Source organism: Martes martes (genome assembly GCF_963455335.1).
Source record: "Martes martes genome assembly, contig: scaffold_84, whole genome shotgun sequence".
In the NCBI taxonomy this organism is placed as follows: domain Eukaryota; kingdom Metazoa; phylum Chordata; class Mammalia; order Carnivora; family Mustelidae; genus Martes; species Martes martes.
Window position 1 is genome coordinate 8,389 of NW_027666404.1, and position 23,768 is coordinate 32,156.

Here is a 23,768-nt window from a genome sequence, read left to right on the forward strand (position 1 = left end):
GGATGGGGGACGGGGTGTTCCCTTGCCAGCTGTCAGCAGAGCACCACTCTCAGCTTCTGAAGGTGGCCTGCATTCCTTGCCAGCGGCCCCCTCCTCCTTTAAGTCAGCAAGAGTGAGTCAAATTATTCTCCTGCTTCCAACCTCTCTGATTCTCCTTTCTGCTGCTAGCCAGAGAAAGCTCTCTGCTTTTAAAGGCTCATACAATGGAATGAGGCCCATCTACATAATCTCCCTTTTGTCACATGACCTAGCACGATGACAGAGTAGTACGAGGGAGCAAAGGGCAGAGAGGCCCTCTGGAAATTCTGCCTACCAAACCAGGTAAAGTGGGGCTTTCTTTCAGTGGAAGGAAGACATCGGGCACCTAGATAGTGCTGTACTTGAAAATGACTGAAAGTAACTGAAAATGCCTGGGAGTTCTGTTTCACCTGAGTTTTCATCTCAGCAGCAGCTGGCTCTTCCTCGACTGCTGTGAACTGGCGGTGATCCTAGACCCTCAGCATAATCACTATCCGCATACTAAGGGTACGACAGGGACTGTTAGTTCATTAATCCTCAACTTTAGAAGAACTTAAAAAGGAAGCACTTCCCTGGCTTAGCTCACAAGAAGGACAGGAGTTTGGCTTTAGTGAAAAACACGATTTCGTGAAGATTGGTCTTGAGACTTGGTGAAATAAGATTTTGAGAGTTCTTCTGACCACAGCCCTCGTCCCGCCAACCACATTAATGTGTTTATTGCATCGTATAACTACCAAAGCTAATATATTCAGCTGTCTGTTAAGAGAGAGCTGCAGAAAGCGAGGCGCTCTACTGAGTGTTACAGAGGTTGCTTGAAAAGATAAGACATCATGTCTTCCCTACAGAAGTTTACAACATCACCCAAAGAATAGCTATTAATCCCAACGTTCCTATGATAAGGGACATAGGAATACTGGTAGCCATTCCGCAAGATTTTTTTGAGTGCCGTCTACAACTGAGGTGCCGTTCTGACACAAAGACTTCAAAGCGAGGTTGTGTAGCATCATGGCTACTGTTGGAATCAGAATGACTGGAATCCAGCTCTACAACGTATCATCCTTCCGAAAGCCACTGAAGGGTCTTGAGTGGATAAATCGGATATCAAAGATAAAATGCGGATAACATAGAACCTATGTCATTGTGTTGCTCCGGGCATTAACGTGGGTGACAAAATGTTTATGGTTGGCACACTCCCTGATACTTTGTTATCATTATCAACAGAAGGTGTCCACTTCACTGGAGGAGAGAATAGATCCAGATACGTACCACTGGAGAGGTAACGAACATCTGTGGGGAAGGCCAATAAGAGATATGGTTGTGCCGAGCGATGGCTATGTCGATAAGGTAGAGGTGACTCCAGCTTGGAGATCTCAGATGATACCATAATGAAAGGTGGACCTGAACTCTCCTTGGGATGGGCCAACTTTCATTGAGAGTTCTGCTAATAGGTCGAAGCTATGAATGTATAGCTTGCCGGGTTCCAGATCTAGCATGAACCATAGCCACAGGCCTGCATCAGACCCGTTATGGCGATGAGGCATTTCAATGAAGGCCTCTGCAAAAGCTTCCCAGGCTTCTTTGAGCACCGTGAAGCTGAATGCGGTGACAAATTAAAATTTTTACGAACCTTGCCGTGGGTGTTGTGCGTAAATGATGAATCACTAAATTCTACTTCCGAAACCAATATCGCAGCATACGTTAACTAACTACAATTTAAATACAAATTTGAAAAAGACAAAAAAATTAATAAAAATTAAAATTGTTCTGAACCTAACTTCACACAATTTGTTTAATTGCTAAGAGAATTCATACTTCAAAATACATGCGCAGTGTCACGAAGCGCTGTTATTTTCTTCATGAATTACCTAGTAAACCCTGCTACTCTAACATTGTGCCTCCACTTTTGATTTTCCTTAGGAAAACATGACCCTCCCATCTTCGTTTCTGACCTGCCTTTTCCTGCTCATCTCTGATTCCTATGAGTTCTTCAGCGAAGCAAATTATTCTAGAAGCTATCCTTGTGATGAGAAAAGACAAAATGGCTCTGTGATTGCAGAATGCAACAGCCGTCGACTGAGAGAAGTTCCCCAAACAGTGGGCAAGTATGTGACAGCACTAGACCTCTCTGATAATTACATCACATACATAACAAATGAATCATTTCAAGGGCTGCAGAATCTTACTAAAATAAATCTAAACCACAATGGCAGTCCGCAGCACCTGAATGAAAACCCTGATATAAACCAAAAAGGCATGAATATCACAGATGGGGCGTTCCTCAACCTACAAAACTTAAACCAATTACTGCTTGAAGACAACCAGTTATACCAAATACCTGGTGGCTTGCCAGGGTCTTTGAAGGAACTTAGTCTCATTAAAAACAACATAATTTGCGTAACTAAAAAGAACACTTCTGGCCTTACCAATCTGGAAAGGCTCTACTTGAGCTGGAACTGCTATTTCGGCAATAATTGTGTTAATAAAACTTTTGACATAGAAAACGGAACGTTTGAAAGTCTTACGAATTTGCAGGTGCTGTCCCTGTCTTTTAATAAGCTTGTCCATGTGCCACCTAAGCTGCCAGACTCCCTAAGAGAACTTTATCTCAGCAATGCCAAGATTAAAACCATCAGGCAGGAAGATTTCAAGGGATTGAGAAATTTAAGAGTCCTAGATTTAAGTGGGAACTGCCCGAGGTGTTTCAACGCCCCATTTCCCTGTACACCTTGTAAAGGAGGCTCTTCAATTCAGATCCATCCTCTTGCTTTTCAAACCCTGACGGAACTTCGCTACCTAAACCTCTCTAGCACTTCTCTCCGGAAGATTCCCGTAACGTGGTTTGAAAATATGCCCAAGCTGAAGGTTCTGCACTTGGAATTCAATTACTTAGTGGATGAAATAGCCTCTGGGGAATTTTTAACGAAACTGCCCTCCTTGGAAATACTTGACTTATCTTTTAACTACAAAATGGCAAAATATCCAAAATATATTAATATTTCCCAAAAGTTCTCTAATCTTAAGCTGCTCCAGGCGCTGCACTTAAGAGGTTACGTGTTCCAGGAACTTACAGCAAAAAACTTCCATCCCCTGATGGGTCTCCCATATCTAAAGACTATCAACTTGGGCATCAACTTTATTAAGCAAATTAATTTTACCCTCTTCCAAGATTTCCCCAATCTGACGACCATTTACTTGTCAGAAAACCGAATATCACCCTTGGTAAATGATATCCAGCAAAACAACGAAAATGGTTACTCCTCTCCAAGTCACGTCGTTAAGCCACGCTCAGCGGATTTTGAGTTTGACCCACATTCAAATTTTTATCATAATACCCATCCTTTAATAAAGCCGCAATGCACAGTTTATGGCAAAGCCTTAGATTTAAGTCTGAACAGTATTTTCTTCATCGGGCGAGAGCAGTTTGAAGCTTTTCATGACATTGCCTGCTTAAATCTGTCTTCAAATGGCAACGGTCAAGTGTTACATGGAACTGAATTTTCAGCTGTGCCGCATATCAAATATTTGGATCTGACCAACAATAGATTAGACTTTGACGATGACAACGCTCTCAGTGATCTACCCGAGTTAGAAGTTCTAGATCTCAGCTACAATGCACACTACTTCCGAATAGCAGGGGTGACGCACCGCCTGGGATTTATTCAAAATTTAACACAACTGAAAGTTTTAAACTTGAGCCACAATGGCATTTATACTTTAACAGAGCAAGACCTGAGAAGCATGTCCCTAGAAGAATTAGTTTTCAGAGGAAACCGTCTTGACATTTTGTGGAATGCTGAAGGTGACAAGTACTGGAAAATTTTTACAAGTCTCATGAACCTGACACGGCTCGATTTGTCCTTGAATAACCTTCATCTTATCCCAGACGAAGCTTTCCTGAACTTGCCCCAGAGTCTCACCCAACTATACATAAATAATAACATGTTAAATTTCTTTAACTGGACATTACTCCAACACTTTCCACATCTCCACTTGCTGGACTTGAGTGGAAACAGGCTATCCTCTTTAACTAACAGTCTCTCCAAATTCACACCTTCCCTGAGGACGCTGCTACTACGCCGAAACAGGATTTCGCACCTGCCCTCCAACTTTCTTTCCGAAGCCAGCGGTCTGATCCACCTCGATTTGAGTTCCAACCTGCTGAAGATGATCAACAAGTCCACGCTTCAAACGAAGACCAACACCAGTTTAACCATTTTGAAACTAGATAGAAACCCTTTTGACTGTACCTGTGACATTGGAGATTTTCGAAGATGGATGGACGAAAATCTGGATGTCACCATCCCTCGGCTGACGGACGTGATCTGCTCTAGTCCCGGGGATCAGAAAGGGAAGAGCATCGTGAGTCTGGAGCTAACAACCTGTATTTCAGATACCATCGCGGCAGTGCTGTGTTTCTTCACGTCCTTAATCACCATCACCGTGATGTTGGCTGCCTTGGGTCACCACTGGTTTTACTGGGATGTTTGGTTTATCTACCACGTGTGTCTAGCTAAGGTAAAAGGCTACAGGTCTCTTTCCACGTCCCAAACTTTCTATGATGCCTATGTTTCTTACGACACCAAAGATGCGTCGGTTACAGACTGGGTGATAAATGAGCTGCGTTTCCACCTAGAGGAGAGCGAGGGGAAAAATGTGCTCCTGTGTTTAGAGGAGAGGGATTGGGACCCCGGATTAGCCATCATCGATAACCTCATGCAGAGCATAAACCAAAGCAAGAAAACTATATTCGTCTTAACCAAAGAATATGCCCAAAACTGGAACTTCAAAACAGCGTTCTACTTGGCCTTGCAGCGGCTCATGGAAGAGAACATGGATGTGATCGTATTTATTCTGCTGGAGCCCGTGTTACAGCATTCTCAGTATTTGAGGCTGCGGCAGAGGATCTGCAAGAGCTCCATCCTTCAATGGCCCGACAACCCCAAGGCGGAAGGCTTATTTTGGCAAAGTCTGAAAAACGTGGTCTTAACCGAAAACAACTCCCGGTATAACAATTTGTATGTTGATTCCATTAAACAGTACTAACGGATGTTAAGCCACGGCTCACCAGCATAATAAAAATGCAAAGCAATTACCCTTCTGTCTTAGGTATTTATTGCTGTGTAACAAATTACCCCCGGACTTAGTGGCTTATGGTAATGCACTCTGTGATCTTCCGGTCTCTAGTCAGGCATGCAGGCGAGGCTTGGCTGAGTCCTCTGCTCAGCGTCTCTTAAAGGCTGTAGGCTAGGTGTCATCAGTCAGGGCCACAGGCGTCTCCCAAGCTTAGGACCCACTTCCAAACTCAAACTCACGTGGCTGTTTGCAGGATTCAGTTCCTCTGGCAGTGTCGCTTAAAGGCTGCTCTCCATTTCCATTGTAATTCTAACTCATGGCTCTGCTGTTAAGTTGCTATTTAGGGTTATCATATGCCCATGGTTACCTGGTTACGTTATGCTGTGGTGGCATTAGTCTTCCTTTTGCAATTACTTTTCTAAATATTGGGTATAATATTTGACCTCTAAGGTTTAGATGCCATTTAAAGGCTAAGATGGGTATTTTCAGGTGTTTTTTATTTCTTAACCACTTTTTTAAAAAGTACGCAACCAAATTAGAAGCATTTGAAGTATCTGTCGATTGCCATTGCTGTAAATCTTGAATGATTAGAAACACTTCATTTCATATAATATGAGCATACAATAAATATACAGTAGGGAAATAGGTCTATAATGTAAAAGAAATCGCCATCTACACTGGGTTTTTTGTGAATACTTAAAAAAAATCTTTGGTAAAAACCAAAGGGCATGGGGCGCCTGGGTGGCTCAGTGGGTTAAAGCCTCTGCCTTCGGCTCAGGTCATGATCCCAGGGTCCTGGGATCGAGCCCCGCATCGGGCTCTCTGCTCTGCAGGGAGCCTGCTTCTCCCTCTCCCTCTGCCTGCCACTTGCCCTGCTTGTGCTCTGTGTGTGTGTGTGTGTGTGTGTGTGTGTGTGTGTGTCAAGCAAATAAAATCTAAAAAAAACCAAAAAACCAAAGGGCAAAAAGTTTTGATGATGTTTATATATTAAAGTAATTATTAATAGAGAAATTAATTCTATCTTTATCCCCTACTCAGAAGACAATGTCAGAACGCCTACCTGTTGGTGCCCTTTATGCAATTGTCCCAAATGAAACAACTTCGGCTTTCGCTGCCACCTCTACTCCCCCCATGGTTCCTCTGCCACAGTTTATGGCATCCTCCCTCCACTACAGGTATGAATCTTGAAGAGACACTTTAGGAAATTTACCTGAGAATAGCTGGAAATTAGCCAAGCTTTAAAAAACTCCCTTCAGAAGGAAAGGAAGAAAAATCCCTACTGCACCATCCATCAGAACCTTGCAGGATGAGCTATCTTTAATGATGTGTTTTTAAGGAACTGAGCAACATGGGGCCGCCTGCGTGATTCTGTCAGTTAAGTGTCCAACTCTTGATTTTTGGCTCAGGTCACGATCTCAGGGTCCGGGGATCGAGCCCTGCGTCGGGCTCTGCGCTGAGAGCGGGGTCTGCTTGAGATTCTCACTCTTCCTCTGCCTCCACTTGTGCTCTCTCTCAAAAAAAAACAAAACAAAACCCCGAACTGAACAAAATGGTATGTCATAGGGATATTTAGGAAGGACAAAGTGGAAATCAGCACAAGTTTGCCAAGAACAGTTTTAGCTTTGTCACACTGGACCCTGTTTTGTGCCCATGATGTTTATTTTTTTTATTTTTATTTTTTTAAAGATTTTATTTATTTATTTGACAGACAGAGATAACAAGTAGGCAGAGAGGCAGGCAGAGAGAGAGGAGAGGAAGCAGGCTCCCCACCGAGCAGAGAACCCGATGTGGGGCTCGATCCCAGGACCCTGGGATCATGACCTGAGCCGAAGGCAGAGGCTTTAACCCACTGAGCCACCCAGGGGCCCCGCCCATGATGTTTATAGGAAGATATTTGTGCTTGAGTTTGTTGAGGCATGAGGACAAATATATAAAAGCAGGATCATTCCAGGAAGGTACAGCCTCAAAAGAATGGTGGTGGTGGGGTAAGTTACAGCTCATTCCTGTTGAGGTCACATTCATTTGTTGTCTAGTCGAAGCTCATTCATTTGTTTCCTGATTGTTTTGGTAAAAGAAAAAGGTAGAATTTTCAGTAGCTTTAGTAATTACGGATTACTAGTAAAGTCTTACACACTTTCGTAGTGTTCTGTTGACAGAATCAAAAATTAATGAAGGTCACAGTTTTCCCCTCCAAGGTATTTTCAAATATTACAACTGTATTAGTTTCCTAGGACCACCATAGCAAAGTCCCACAAACCAGGTGGCTTAAAACAATAGAAGTTTATTGTCTCATAGTTCTAGAGGCTAGAAGTCTGAAATCCAGGTATCTGCAGGGCCATGATCCCTGTGAAACCTTGATGGCAGGGTCCCTCCTTGCCTCTTCTAGCTTCCGGTGTTTGCTGGCAATCTTTTGGTGTTCTTTGGTTCGTAGATGCATCGTTCCAGTCTCTGCCTCCAATATCACATGGCTGTCTTCCTTCCACGTCTCTCTCCTCTTCTTATATGGACACTAGCCATATTGGATTGAGGGTCCATCCTAGGGACACCTGGGTGGCTCAGTGGGTTGAGCCTCTGCCTTCGGCTCAGGTCATGGTCTCAGGGTCCTGGGATTGAGCCCTGCATCGGGCTTTCTGCTCAGCGGGGAGCCTGCTTCCCCCTCTCTCTCTGCCTGCCTCTGTGCCTGCTTGTGATCTCTCTCTCTGTGTCAAATAAATAAATAAAAGCTTTAAAAAAAAAAAAGGGGTCCGTCCTACTCTAGCGATGCTTCATCTTAACCAAGACCATCTGCAATTGCCCTATTTTCAACAGAGGTCACATTCTGAGACACTAGGGGTTAGGACTTAGACATAAAATTTGAGGGGGGTCAGGGGACACAGTTTAACCCATAACAACCATGGCTTTACTTCTTTTGAAGTTACTCAGAATTCCATGAAAGTTGAAAATGCCCTTGTGAACAGGAAAGTCATTTATGATTGTTGAAAGAATAAAGGCAATTTCCCTCTCAGCTATTAATAAAGCTGTTATGGTGATATGGCCAGGTTTTCACTGTCATTATCCTTAAACTTAGAGCCATAATAATAGCCATTATTTCCAATGAGTACAAAACAAGGTCACACAGTGGTGTTCTCTTCCCCTCTGCCCTTGAGTGCCTTTAGGAAATGGGGGAATTGATAAAGCCCCGTGTCTTACCCAGCCATCACGTTGTCTTGGAGGATACAAGGCAGGGGATAACTGTTTTGGACCCGAAGTGGACATCTCAGGACTTCCTGCGCTAAGGACCCAAAATGGAAAATGGTCTTTATAAATGTCTCTCCAGTGTACAAAGAGAAGAGACTAGATTTCAAATTCACAAGGTATTAACAGAAAAACAAACCAAAACGCCATTATAGTAGCAGAATTTTGCCTTTGGGAAGCTTGTTTGAGCCTTTTTATTTCTTTTCCAGTGAGAAATGCATTTCTAGGAGTAGAAAGAAAAGACCCCTCTGTCTTATCTTCCCAGTCCTCCTCTCCTTTGATGTTGTATCTGGACTATTTTAGTGAGAACTCAACAGTTATCTCAGTAATGATAACACCAGAAGAGCAGAGATGATCAAGAGTAATGTCTGCGTTTGCAAGAAAAGCCCCAAATGCAGTTGCCTGAGTCAGAAACCTGAGGCTCCTTGCTGCCTCTTTCATCTCACTCCACGCCCAACCATCCATCAAGCACTCATGATTCAACCTCCTAAATTTCTTTCCCACCCATCCTCCATCTCCAACTCTATGGCGGACACCCCTTGTCTTGGCCAGCATTTCCCACTGGCTTCCTGGGATCCACTCGGGTCCCTCCGATTCAGTTTCAGCAGACAGGGTGATCCTTGTAAAAGGTGTGACTTCTGAATTAAGTCTAAAACCGTAACTCCCGAATCAGATGCCCAAGGCCCTCTCTGGCCTCCCGTTTCCTGCCCCTCCAGCCTCTGCTCTAAGCATCCCCATCACTAGCCTTCGGTTCATGCTGAGAACACACCCAGTTCTCTTCCCACACATGCCACTGCCCTGAGTCACCTCTTCCTCCGGGCTTTGCTTAGCTCATTCCTGTTCATCTTACCGGAAGAGGTTCAATGTCATGTAGAGAGGCTTTCCCCTAAATTCTAAATTTCACCTGGGGGGGGGGGTCTCCTTATATTATCATCTTAGCATTTATCCCAAATTTGGTTGGGTAGATAATAGCAAAATGGATGGATGGAGTGGAATTAACACATGGGTGTTCCATTAGACTGTAGGCTTCAGAGATGAGGGATGTTACCTTTTGCCCATCACTGAGTCCCCAATATTGATTACTATGCCTGATACACAATAAGGGTTCTCAACAAATTCTTTTCAAGTGATTGATTGAATGAATGAAGGTTCAGAGAGACTTCTCGAGCTATACACTAGGACAGATGTGGTGAGTAGGTCTCACTGTCACCTGTCACATTGTGGCCTCTATGCAGGGAGGCAGCGCTTCTTCCTCCTTCATTTTCCCCTTTCCCACTTCCAGCAGCAAGCATGGTGGTTGTCTCTTGGGTACTACACAGCGCCAAAAATCTTGGAGGTCATGATGCTGATTCCATGAGGCTCCGAACCTGGGCACAAGTCATTTGCTTTCTTATCTGAATGTTGTGCTGTGGTTCAGTACAGCACAGACAAAGGAGAAGCCAAGGGAAGAGGTCATGAAACAGAAGAAGTTGGCTACAACTCTATAGAGATCATGTGATGGTCCGTAAACAAATACGTCATAACGGTGAGTCTGAAATCAGGCTCACGGGAGGTGGTTCCTGACTGTATCAGCATGGGGTAGTTTGCAGGTTCTATGGCCCCATTCAAAGCAAAGTTTCCCCAAGTTAATCCCATACCATGTCAGTAAGCACTCACCAAAAGTGTTTCTGAGGTCAAATAAGTTTGGGAACCGCTTGGTTATTATAGTATTTGTAATAGATATTGTGATCTCCAAGAGGGAGCGACATGACACTGTGCTGCAAACTTGTTCTATCATGGATTCCTTTTTTTTTTTTTTTTTTTTGCAAGGCTCCTGCTGGAATTAATGTTCTCTCTTTCTCTTTGGAAATGCTGGTTTGAAGGCCGAACAGAGAGTCAGTCAACCTGGTGAGCCCCTGACATGAATTGTTTTGTTTTAAAAACAGAAAGAAAGAGCGCCTGGGTGGCTCAGTCGGTTAGGCGTCTGCCTTCAGCTCAGGTCATGATCTCAGGGTCCTGGGATCAAGTCCTGCATCAGGCTCCCTGCTCAATGGGGAGTCTGCTTCTCCACTCTCTCATGCTCGCTCTCTCTCAAAGAAATAAAATAAAAGCAGAAAGAAATAATAATTTAGGCCCCATGCCTTGAGGCTTTCATAGTCCAGTCACTGGCTCCTTGAACTAGGCCTACTAGGTCTCCAGAGGGGACACTGTTGCTTCTAAAGAGAGGAGTGACAATAAAGCCGATCATAAGTCAGAAGCAGTAAATAATGAAACTAAAATGATAGATTCTTCCTTAGGATGAGGTGGTTTGTGTTCATTTCTAAAACATTAGTAGCCATATAAAGGGTAATTTTTGTTCTTGCCGTGAACTGAAAACAGACACGATGGTTCCATTGATAGGGCTAACCTTGGCTGTGGCTGAACGAGCTCTCTAGGGATGTAAGGAATATCGTGGCTTCGAAGATGTTAAAGCCAGTGGGAACGACTACAGCGGTTAGTCTCTGATCTTGAAAGGATTTCCACCATTAAATCAGCAACCCCGACCCAACCAAGTCTGGATACTTCAGCAATACTGCTTGCATTGCAAACCACTTTGAAATGCATACAGGTATGTTTAATGTACACATACAGATATATGTGGAGAACTATCTACATAAAGATGGTCATTATTGACTGATTAGTTAGTAGATATTAAGATACCAAGTGAATGCAATTTCCTTTAAAGATTTATTTATTTATTAGAGAGAGATAGAGCATGAGCGGGAGCAGCAGCAGAGGGAGAGGGAGAAGCAGGCTCCCCAATGAGTGGGGAGCCCGATGCGGGGCTCGATCCCAGGACCCTGAGATCACGACCTGAGCCAAAGGCAGAGGCTTAACCCACTGAGTCACCCAGGTGCCCCCCCCCCCGATACTTCTTGATTCAATTCCATCTGCTCCAGCTCTGCCTCAGTGGCTGCCATTTGCACATCGACCCAGTGGAGCCCTCCATAGTTCCACATGGGGTAACCCCAGAAATGCAAACAAATCCATGAATGGCGAGAAGGCATTTGTAGAGAACCCATCTGTAGTGAAAACTGGGAGGTGAGGAAACCAGCCCAGGACTGAGAGTCTCCAGGAACCCAAGTGGTAGCCTCATGTCCACAATTAAGCTTGGGTTTTCTCATGGCCAATAGGGGATTATAAAAGTAATAAATACGGGGCACCTGGATAGCACAGTAGGTTAAGCGTCTGACTCTTGGTTTCGGCTCAGGACGTGATCTCAGGGCCCGGTGAATACGGGAAGGGTTAAGTGTAGGCAGGGAGAGGTAGGGGGCCCCTGGCTGGACTCTGAAACTATTCCTGGCAGGCAGAAGCTCGAAGCCTGAGTGAACAGAAGATAAGAAAACAGACCACGTGGCCCCAGGTGTGAGGGAGTAGTCTTCTTTGGCAGTTACAGTATAATCATAGAAAATGGCCAAACCTCAAAGAATTAAGACACTGAGGGTGTTATCGGTAGTCCTTGCTCAGACCAGCGCGGCACCAGAATTTCAAGGCCACAAGCTTCCTGGTCAGTTCCCAACAAAAGACCGCCAGTGACAGCACCCCCGGGTGGCAACCCATGGGGCCGTCTCCCTCTAGAGAGCTCTTTGCTTTCCTTTCTGCTCCCACCTTCACTTCATAAACTTTCACTTCACTTCACCCTTTTGTGTCTGCCAGATTCATTCTTCGACTCCGTGAGACGAGAACCCCGCGATCCTGTAACACTGGGATGGAGCCCTGCGGCTGGCACCACACTGAGTGGGGAATCGCTTGGCATTCTCTCCCTCTGTCCCTTGCATCTGTGTTCTCCCTCTGTCTTCAAAATAAATCTTTAAAAAAAAAATAATAGAAATAATAGCCATTTGGTGAGCAACAACTCTCTATATTATATGTATCCTATCTCATCTATACCGAACCTCCCCCCCCCCCCCGCCCCGCCATGAATATCACCGTTCCCATTTACGGGTGACAAAGCAGGTTCCAGAAGGGTAAGGGACATGCCCCAGCTGACACAGCTTTGTGTCCAAGTGAGGATTTGTACCCAGTTCTTACTTGCCTCCAAACCTAAACTTCTTGCACTCGCCCCTCTGTCTCTTGTCCTGCTGTTGTAAAGGTCAAGTCCCATAACAGGGTGAAATGCACAATGCCAATGTAAGCGTTCACGAGCATCAATGCCTTCCGGCCATGCCTTCATTAGAAAAGTACTGTGTGTCTTTTGAGGCCTCTTTTTATCTTCTATCACCTTCTCTTTGAAGCAGTGGTTCTTAAACTTTGGTGTGTCCATCAGCTGGAGGGCTCTTAAAATAGTTTCGGGTGGGAGGAGGTGAACCTGGGGGGCTCAGTGGATGAAGCGTCTGCCTTCCGCTCGGGTCATGATCTCGCGGTCCTGGGATCGAGCACTGTGTCCGGCTCAGAGCCGGGAGCCTGCTTCTCCCTCTGCCTCTGCTCTCTGCCTCCCCACCTGCTCGTGCTCTCTCTCAGTAGCTCTCTCTCTCTCAAATAAACAAAAATCTTAAAAAAAAAAAAAAAAAAAAAAAAAGAGTCCTGGGGCAAGCCTGAGAATTTGCATTTATAACAAGTTCCCAGGTGCTGCTGCTGGTTGGGGACGACACTCTTGAGAGCCACCGGTGTAAACATCAGCCATGAAGCACATTCAGAATCAATGGTTTCCTTCTCCACGGTGGAGAGCACTTCGCTCCTCTACCAGTGTGCTTCTTTGCTCTGTCTTGGACACAGTAATCTCATCTCCCTCCCCGACAAGATGATAAATTCCTTGAAAGCAGGGACCACAATTTTCTCCTAGCTACAGTATCCCCCAGAGTATCAAGCACAGTGATTCTTGGCTAGCAGCTGTTAAAAAAAAGTTGGAGGGGCGCCTGGGTGGCTCAGCAGATTAAGCCTCTGCCTTCGGCTCAGGTCATGGTCTCGGGGTCCTGGGATCGAGCCCCGCATCGGGCTCTCTGCTCGGTGGGGAGCCTGCTTCCCCCTCTCTCTCTGCCTCCTGCTCTGCCTACTTGTGATCTCTCTCTGTGTGTCAAATAAATAAATCTTAAAAAAAAAAAAAGTTGGAATAAAATTCCAGAAGGTGATCCAATAAATATCACTATCACCAATTATCACTAATAATAGCATTCTCATATAAATGACACACACATTAACCTTTTCACAGATTTCCACGCTTTCCTGAGGGCACTATCTTGAAACCCAATGAATGTGTTTCTAATGATGTCCCTCTGAGTAACGTTGAGGGCAAACACCTGCTGAAGGATGCTTAAAGGGCAACAGGTTGGCTTCTGGTCTCCCCGCTCCTCCAGCTCATCAGAACGGCTTTGCACACCTTCCCAGTGTGCCACGCCACAAGTTTCCCATCGGGAACGAATGTGAGCACAGGATAGGAAACTTACAAAAGGAAGGCTCGTTGAAGAGGCCCGTGAGCGCGGCCCAAAGATCATGTACGCTACTAGGCGAGCGCATCTCTCCCATCTCATGACCCCCACCTGCTACATCTGAGAGCCAAGCCCTTTCTGCCTCTGGCCCTGCTAGCCAAGGTCACAGCCACCTCCGGGGACCATCCGGCTGGGAATTACCGCCGCGAGGGGGCTTGCGAGTCTTTCCGGGGTATCCGCAGCCATTACTCGCTGCCGCCGATAGGGGGCAGCAACACTCTGCCTAAAGCTTCGGCTTTCGCTTCGCAGAGCGTCCAGGGCCCATTGTTGCCTCTGACACCGGCCTGTCGCCGGCTTGCGGGGGGGCCCCCATTTTCCCCCAAGCAGCAGGACAGCCTTGGAGCAAACGTGTTGGGACTAAGAGAGCTCAGGAGAGGCTGGCGCTACTGCAAATCAGAGAATGGACTCTCTCTAATTAAGAATAAAATAAAATAAAACAGTTTTGGGGGGGCCCTAATCCTACACTGTTTGTCCAGCCACGTCCAGGCTTAATCAATTTAGACATGAACTAGTAAACTCCAGTGGAAGTCTTCTATTGGCTCCGAGTGATGTCACACGAGGCTGGGAGAACTGGTTTTCTAGGTGGGAGGTTTCTTAATCCCTGAAACATCAAGAAAACAAAACAAAACAAAAAACTCTGAGCCCTTTTCACCTCCTCCCTCCCCCCAACCAGGGCCATCGCTTTTCACCTCCATCGGTTGTAAGTGGATACAATGCTTCTTCCCAAAGGCTGTTATAAACAACAGAAAATCCAAGAAACAGCAACGCAAAGTGGGAGCGAGCAAAGTAAACCTCTGGGGCGGCTCGGCCCTCGGCTGCACCTGGAAACCACCCGGGAGTTTCCTGCGGGTGCGAGTGCCAGGGCCGCTCCCCAGGTCCCGATGACCTGGCCGGGATACCACCTGGGCGCCTGGAGTCTGGAAGGATCCCCAGGTGATGTCAACGTGCCGCGGAGACCACTGCGAGACCGGTGGCCTCGGCTCTCGCGTTTATCAAATCCGCACACCCGCTAGCTAGTGTAGACCCCTTGTACCTTGAGCACATTGCAAATAAACCCAAGGCTCGCTCAGAGAAAGTGAGCACAGGGGCAGAGGGATAGAACCCGGACTGAAACGGAGCATAAAGCAAGGTCAGGTGTTTTTACCCAGGGCTTTGCCCTTTTAAAAGCATTTTTGCAGACGCGCCCTCGTTAAATTCTCGGTGCAACTTTGCGGAAGGGCAGGGTGGGGATGAGAAGCCGCCCGGGCTCAGAGGGCCTGGAACCGACTGCTGAAGGCCACGGAGTAAGTAACCTGTGAAATGGGTGCGGTGGGCAGACTAATCCCCCCCCCAAAAAAGATGTCCTATGTTGTGGGGGGAGGGGCGGGGGCGTGTCCTCACAAGGGTCCTTAGCCCGGAGAGGGGAGACCGGAGGGAAATGGAACTGCTGGGGGGGGGTGCGGGGGCGGTGGTGGTAGGCCTCCTCCTCCTCCCCCCCCCTTCAGGTCTCAGTGCACATTTCAGCTCCCGGGGGAAGGGGCGGAGGCTTTTTCTGGCCCTTTCCAGACCCCGGGCTTGCTTTCTGAGCTGCCACAGGGTCTGGCTTTGAGCACTTCCTGCAGTGGACCTCATCCCTGAGGGCAAGCTAGCATTCTTGTGCTTTGGCCTGGCTTTCCAGCAGCCCCGCTGCTTCCCCGGGAGCGGAGCGGAAGCCCTTCACCCTAGCAAGCGCGAATGTGGGATTAGATGAACGAGTGCTTGACTCTGACCATCGCGATAGCACTGTCCCCTTGTGGCCACCAGAAATGCTGGTGGAAAGGGCAAGAGGGCCTGCCTCCCCCCTGGGCCGCAGTGTCGGCCGCTCCTGCGGAAGAAGGAGTGTTCTGGCTCCAGACCAAAGAGAAACAGGCGTGATGAATGGGCTTCCCGGGGCCCCAGACTCTGCTCCTGCGATCTTTGTCTCAGTGAAGCCCCTGTTGGGTTTGGGCCTTTGGGCTAGTCCCTCGTTTACTCTGTCCTCACTTATCAAACCTGAAAAAGACCAGCTCTGTGCTCTGCTTGCTTTCAAGGCTGATGAAAAAGGAGTAAAAGAGGTCTGGCCAGGCCTTGCTCGCTGTCATAGTTAATACCCCAGAAGCCCATGTGACCATGCGCTGAGAAGAGCCCAGGCTACGCAGGAAAGTTCACATTCACACAGGAAGTGAAAGTGCATTGCGTCACTTTCTGTCGTGTGACAGCTGTGGGCGGCTCATCCAGTCACCGAGCCCCTGTATCCTCCGGGGTGAGATGGGGATCATGGGAGGCCCCGTTTATTGATCCATTTCCATGCAGCCCACCCTTTCCCATTCTAAGCCCTTCGCCATTATCCTCATCATACAGTCTTACAGCTTCTCAGCATTAGAATCGGGACCAACTACATGATTTGTGAGCCCAGGGGCACCTGGGTGGCTCAGTGGGTTAAGCCTCTGTCTTCGGCTCAGGTCATGATCCCAGGGTCCTGGGATCGAGCCCCACAGCAGACTCTCTGCTCAGCAGGGAGCCTGCTTCCTCCTCTCTCTCTGCCTGCTTCTCTGCCTACTTGTGATCTCTGTCTGTCAAATAAATAAATAAAATCTTTAAAAAATAATAATTTGTGAGCCCAGCGACCTTCTTCCAAAGTGACCAAACCTCCTGATGGCAGCAGCAGAACATCAGACCAACCCCGGGGCTGGCCCGAGGTGACTCTGCAAGTTGCATGGCCGAGAAGACGGCCCTGGGCAGTCTGACTCCAGAACCTTCTATCTTAGCATCTGTGCAATGACGGCCGTGACCTAAGGTGGTTGTGAGGTTGCAAGTGAGACTAATGTATTCCTGGCAGAGGGAACAGCATGAGTAATGGTCCAGAAGTGGATGCCAGGAGAGCGATGTGCCTAAAAAATGATAAACCCTTGCGGCTACCACTGTGGTTACTTAGGAAAGAGAAATGTGTCGGCGAATAGTACTGGTTCCAAGCTGTGGCCCTCTGCAGGCCCTTGGCCTTGAAGATGTTGGCGATGGGGAGCGCTGGAAGGTTTGGAAGTCGGAGGCCATGTGGACACAGGTCAGGGGACTTACCCTAGGGGACAGGGTAGAGCAGGGCTGACTGGGGTGAGAACGCCCCCTAGAGGAGGCTTTGGGGCAACACTGGGGGCGCCATGAGGAGAGGCTCCTGGAGAAGGGGCAGGAGAAATGGGGAGAGACAGACAACTTAGGGGTAAGTAGAAATGACAAGTTTGGGTCACAAGCTAGATATCGAGGAAGAAAAGAAAAAGCTTCTGATTCCTAATGGCCTAGCCTTTTGTTTGGGGGACATCAGTCTGAGGATGTTAATCACGTACCCAAAGCTTGCCTTGGAGCACACAGCAAACAGGAAACATTTCTTGAGGAAGAAGGAACTCTTTGAGAAGGAAAAAAAAAAAAGAATCAATTTAATTTCCTAAAAAGAACAGCTGTTACTGTCTATAAACTCGGTCATTTCTCAATTGGGATTTTTTCCCCCTGAAATCTTCCCTTCTAGTTTTCCCAGGCATTTATCAGTTCCTTGACCATCATATAATCATGTAGCCTGTATCTCCTATTTGCAGGCAATTATGTCCTATAATAATTGTACATTTCAGAAGAAACCATACAATTAAAAACAAAACCAGAAAAAAAAAATCTTCCAAATCTCTACCATATTCTTCTCTCAAACAGAAGTGGGGCGTCTCAGGCCCAGCTACTGGGGCTCGAACACCAGCTCCCACCTTTGGTCAGGTCAGGGTAACCTGGGTCCCTTCTCTAAAGTGGGGGTAACAACACTAGTTCTTACCTCAGTCCTACTGTGTTACCGAGAAATATCTTGACTAGTCCCTGGCTTGCAGAAAGTAGGCCATAAATGTCACTTATCATATTCTCTAGATTCGTAATGATCCCGAGCGACATTTAAGATCAGAAACATCTATATGAAGTTATGTTATCATGACTTGGAATTCTGCTGGCCCGGTACAGTCGTTGGCCGAGCATTCAACAGGCATTCATTCGGGCCCCATGTTTTTTATGCCCTGGAGATACAGAGAGAAAAACAACCCAGGCCCAACACTGAGGAGACCCAGCCTGACGGGGAGAGGAGACGGGGAACAAACAAGTGAAAAAATAGGGACAAACGTCTCAAGGGAAGACTTTCCGAGGCACAAGGGTTATGAGGACAGCATTCCGCCTCAGGAAGTAAAGAAGGCTTCCCCGGCTGAGGCCGGCATTTAAGCACTAGTCTCTAAAATGGCCGCCGGACAGGGAACTTTCTGGGCTGATGGAAAAATTGGGTATCTCTCGTCTGGGATGGTGGTTCCACAGGCTCGCGTGGTCGTCGGTCCCCATCGGAAGCACTCACAGAATGACTGCGTTTAGTTTCCTGTAAATGGAACCTCAACCAAGTTGCTTGTAGACAAGAGTCCTAAGGCACAGGGACCATGTTGTGGCCTCAGCACTCTGCCTGGCACTTAGTGGGCTCTCTGCTCAATGACACCCTGAAGGGCGGAGCGTGCCGGAGCTTTCTGTTTCCCCCGGAGCCGGCTCCCGGTTGCTCCGGGGTCTGAATCCTGTCTTTGTGCAGACACCAGGGCCCAAGCCAGCCTCTGCCGGGGAGGGGCCTGGGCTACAGGCCTCGCCAGGCCCGGGGGAGCTCAGGGAAGTCTTTCTGCTTACTCTTCTTCCGGTCTGACTGCAGGGCCCTGTTGGCGGGCCCTCCCAGCCCTGAAGGCACATTTGTCGTGTGCAGGGCTCCCATCTGCCCCTGGAGCTCAGTTGCCTACAGACTCTGCCGCGCCAAGCTCCCAGCCCCCTCCCCCAACACCCTTGTCTTCTGAGCTTCTCTCTCTTTCTCCTTCCCCCTCTCCCTTCCTCCCTCCCCCTGGTGGCAGACCCGGCTGGGGCAGGGCTGGCAGGAGCCCCCTAAGCCACAACTGTGAGGCCTGAGACTTACTAAGGCCTGTGTGTGTGTGTGTGTGTTTGGGAGATCTGGACAATCAGTGAAAGGGCCTCAGTTTCCCCCTCAAGGTAGGGTTGCCAGATAACATACAGGACTCCCGGTTAAATGGGAATTTCAGAGAAATAATAGTTTTTAACTATGTCTCAGATATTGCATGGCATAACTTACCTCCAAAGTCTTTGTTATTCATCTGAAATTCCCATTTAAGTGGCTGTTTTGTGTTTTGATCCCACTACATCTAACAACCCTCCTGGGGCACGGTGGGCAGCAGTGGGAAAGGGGAGAAGAGCTCCCCAGCACTCTTGGGGAGCAGAGGGGGGCCCGGGCCCTCATGGTTCTTCCCCAGGGCTTCGGAATCAGTGTCCATAATGGCAGGGATAATGGGGAGCACAGGGTGGGCGTGAGGCTGCGCTGCCCGACTTCCACAAAAGCAATTATGCGATTGTCCCATAATTCATAAGGGGGAGCAGCAGTTGGCAGAACGGCTGTGAATGTGCTCCATTTCCTCCCCACAGCCACCTCCGCTGTGTGGCTCCTCCCTCCCTTCTCGAAGCCAGCTGGGTGGGGGCAGGGGGGGGCTGGCTGAGAGGGCAGCAGACACCCCTCCTGCGCGCCACCGGCCTCACCTGCTTTCCCAGGCTCACCCCAACCGCTACCCGCGTGGCACCCTCCCTCCTCAGAACCTTCCCTTCATGGCTGCATTAGCACGAAACTCTCTAGGTCGGCATAGAAGTCAGTGGAAAGTTCCTTGCCCAGAAATGGAGGGACAGATGATGAAACTCCAGGAAACCACAGCTCGTCCCCTGCCCAGGCACCCAGCCAAGGGCCAACCTGCTAGGCTTGGGACCTACTTCTGGCCTTGCTACATGCCCAGAGACCTTGGACGAGTCACTGACATGTGTCCGGTTTGTTCAGTTGTAGATGGGACGCAGCTGCACAGCCACACCCCTAACCCTAACCCCTCCAGGAACGCCAGGAGGCAAGAATGAGCTGGGAGGTGCAAAACACTGGTAAGGTTTAAAAATGAAGCATCTGTACAAATGTACATCTTGATGGTGGTTCAGCCCAGCTAGAGGTGCTTTTGCTTAGAGGAATCCAACACATGAATATTCAGACACATACATTGTTGCATGATTGGAAGAGTAGCTTCTGTACCTTGCTGAAAATATGATTCAGTTCGCCAAAATACAACACTGTGCTCGCGTTTTAAAGGGAAACACAGAAGACACAGCTTCTGTAACTGAACTCCGTGTGTGCCTCAGTTGCATTCCAGAAAGGAGGCCTATGGCGGACAGGTCTACAGTCCCTACAGTCCCTTTGATTTAGGATTATGAGGGAGATTGTCTTAGTAACTGTGCTCCTGCCCCTTTAAGAACAGAAGTTCCTTTAATTGCAGATAAGCAGGAAGTGCCCCTACTCTATCTTGGCTGTGTGTTTCACTTCCTTTCAGAGGTGTTTTCTTACTAAAGAAACCCCAAGTCCAAGGTCACGTCTATTTCTTTCAAAGGCAGACTCAACTGCCTTTGTGTTGGTTTCATGAAATTTCTGGGGCAGGAAAATATACACATTTTTTTCTTTTACTTTTTATTTTTAAATAGCCTTTATCTTTTAGAGCAGTTTTACGTTCACAGTAAAACTGAGCGGAAGGTACAGAGATTTCCCATATGCCCCTGCCCGCACATGTGCACACAATATTTTTAAAATTATAGAAAAGATGAAGGTAAAACATAAATGGTATTTGAAATATTTTAAAATATAGAAGTAATACATGCGTCCAGTAAAAATGCAAGTGGTAGAAGATTCTCCATTCCCCTTCCCCAGAGGTAACTTCTGTTAATAGTTCTTAAAATTCCGTTCTGGAAATTGTCTCTATAACCTCACTTTCATATTACATGGAGGTAGATCCTACAATATTTAGAGGGTTCCTTTTTTTCTACTTAGGCGTATACTTGAGGAGCTCCTGGCTGGCTCTGTTGGTGGAGCACGTGACTCTTGATCTCAAGGTCGTAGGTTTGAACCCCATGTTGGGTACAGAGATTTTGTAAAAAAACAAAAAAAATTTTTTAAGAAACAAGTATACTTTAGCTATCCTTCCAGGACGTCATGAATAAAGCTGCCTCAATCTTTTTCTTGCCTTTTTTTTTTTTTTAAAGATTTTATTTAGAGAGAGAGACCGAGCAGGGGCAGGGGTAGCAGGGCTCTATTCCATGACCCAAGATCATGACCCAACCCAAAACCCCAAGATCACAACCTCAGCCAAAACCAAGAGTCAGATGCTCAACCAACTGAGCCACCCAGGGGCCCCTCAGTCATTTTGTAAGGGCTTCGTAAATTTCTGTTGTGTATTTAACTAATCTCCCAATTAACATACACTTCGGTTAATTCTAGCGTTTCCTCTTACCTACAATGGAGCTAACTATGGGGAAGCTATGGGGAAAGCTGTAGGGAAAAGCGACCGGGAAATTATGGGGAAAAGATATCTGGTTGTGTGCACATGTACGAATATAGAGAGACAAATCTTGGTGTATCTGTCCGAATACGGCCCTAGAAAACATTTCTAACAGTAGAACCGCCGGATCAGACTGGAAATGCTGTTTTGATTGTGAGAGCAGCTGGTACCCCTGAAAAATCTTTTCCCGCATCGGCGAGAAGAGGCTTCGGGGCCAGACCAGAGGGAGCTGGATGCCATCCCGGTTCAGGCACTTGCCCGTAGTGATGGCCATGGCCTCAGTCTTCCCATCTGTAAAACAAGCATCCTGGGACGCCTGGATGGCCCAGTCGGTGAAGCGTCTGCCTTGGCTCTGATCCTGATCTCAGGGTCCTGGGATCGAGCCCCGTAGGTATCCCGTCAGGCTCCCTCCTTCTCGGCAGGGAGCCTGCTGCTCCCCGGGCTTGTCTGCGCGCTCTCTCTTGGACAAGTAAATAAAATCCAAAACAAATAATAATTATTAAATAAAAAAAAAAATAAAATAAGCATCCTAAGACCAAGACGTGGGGTGATGGAAAGGCTCCAACAAAGCAACAGAAGTAGAGAGCACGACAAGCGTCATCGTGTTTCCCATCAAAGCAAAACAAAAACCAGAAAACCGGATTTCGACTGGCCCAGCCCAAGGCCAGGGAACGGTTTCCGCGACGTGGGAGATCTCCCCTTCTTCCTTGCTGCCCCTGCTTGAGGGAGGAAAATGCAAATAAAATGCTGAAAGAGAAAACTGAAATGATCGCATCAAACAGTCCATGGGACTAGCGAGTGACCGGGGGTGTGGTACATCTCGGAGCCCCAGTTTCTCTTCTGTAAGATGGGGTGTCCACTGCACCCACCCCCATCACTCAGGGAATTAAAAAGCCCATGGGACAGTGCCCAGCTCCGGCAAGCACTCCGGATGACCGTGTGGTTATTCCTAGCCCTGGATCCCCCCACCCCCGAACTGCTCAGCCCACGCCCCCCAGCAAGATCAGTGAAGTCCCCTCGATTCTGGATGATTCGCAGCACCTACTAAATGCTGGCCTAGTTGAAGGCCCTTGGGGGCTATAAACACCGCAGCAGGGGCACTGGTTGGAAGGGCAACCTCCAATCCAAGTGCCTTGTAAGTGGGGTCAGCGCTGACACGGGGTCCTTCGGTGCCACAGACTCTCATGTGGGTTTGTGCGTGGAATTTACCTCCCCTGAGGCTACGCGTAATCCCACCAGTACTGGGGGCTCTGGTCTCAATATTCGGATCTCCCCCAAATTCATCTGTTGCCAGCGTATCCCCCATGGCAGGGATAGCAGGAGGCAGGCCTTGGAGAGGTGACTCGGTCAGGAGGGTAGAGCCTTCCTGAACGGGACCCGCACATGCGCTCCTGCGAGAGAAATAAACATCCGTTGTTTGTAAGCCCACCCGTGTGTGGGATTTCCTCGGGGCAGCCTGAATGAATGAGGACACGGCCACACCACCGAGGGGGCAGAGATGCGGGAAAGAGCGTGTCTCAAAAACGAAGAGCTTCATGGTGGAGAAACCGGGCAGGTAACACTACCGGGTGATCGAAGCGAACACCCCACCCCAGTAAGGGGTCAGGCCGACACCATGCGCATCCGGATTCGAGAGGCCGAGAAGGTCACAGCCTCCCTCGCCTGGGATTCCTGCCAACATGGCCAAGCCCACATTAATCATCAGGAGACCTCGGACAGTCCTAAATCAAGGGGAATTCCACAGAACAAGTGGCCTGTCGTCTTCAAAAATCTCCGTGCCGTGAAGCTCTAAATTAAGACGCTAAAGGGACACGAGGACTGAACGCCAGGCAGGCTCCTGGGCTGGGATCTGGACCAGAAGGAAAAGTTGTTAGAAGGAAGTTATTGGGCTAACAGGCAAAAATTGAATAAGATTTGTAGATGAGATGGCAGGAGTGTAGCAATGGGAGGTTTCCTCCTCCTGATCGTTGGACTGTGGCTGTGTGGGAGAGGGTCTTGTTTTCTGGGAGATTTGTAACTTGCTCTCGGGGTTTAGAAGATACATAGAGAGAATGATACAGCCAATGGGGCAAAATATTAACAACTGATGAATCTGGCGGCAGGATGTATAGGAATTTTTCATTGTAGTTTTGCAACTTTTCTCTAAGCCACCTCATTATCATAAACAAGCAGGCACTGTCCAAGGGGCTGACCAGGAATAACAAAGACACTCCTACCACCGGGGAAATGGGAAGGGTTTAGGCCAAGGGCAGTCACATTCCTTTGGAGGCAAAACCAGATCCAGCCTTCTAGCTCTAAAAGGCATTTGTGCCTGCTCAGCAGGGAGCCTGCTTCCCCCTCTCTCTGCCTGCCTCTCTGCCTACTTGTGATCTCTGTCTGTCAAATACATAAATAAAATCTTTTTAGAAAAAAATAAATAAAAGGCATTTGAGCAAACATCGCTGTAGAGTGCAAAATATGATATTCAAACATTAAAATACCTCCTTCTGGCCCAAACTAAAATTGTGCCCCAGTCTGTACGTAGACAGAAAAATAGGAAGATTTATGTCCAAATGTGTGCTTTTTCTTTGAGCCAAGGACTATGGGTAGT

General features: G+C 47.7%; 1 protein-coding gene across 1 annotated transcript; it reads left to right on the top strand.

Annotated features, from left to right (window-relative positions):
• Positions 1–1,941: 1,941 nt before the first annotated feature.
• TLR8 (toll like receptor 8) lies at positions 1,942–5,105 on the top strand (the record flags this gene model as incomplete). The annotated part of the gene is made up of 1 exon (XM_080831593.1): positions 1,942–5,105. One exon carries the CDS (start codon positions 1,942–1,944, stop codon positions 5,059–5,061), a length of 3,120 nt encoding a protein of 1,039 aa, XP_080687719.1. The 3' UTR covers positions 5,062–5,105.
• Between the last annotated feature and the right edge of the window lie 18,663 nt (positions 5,106–23,768).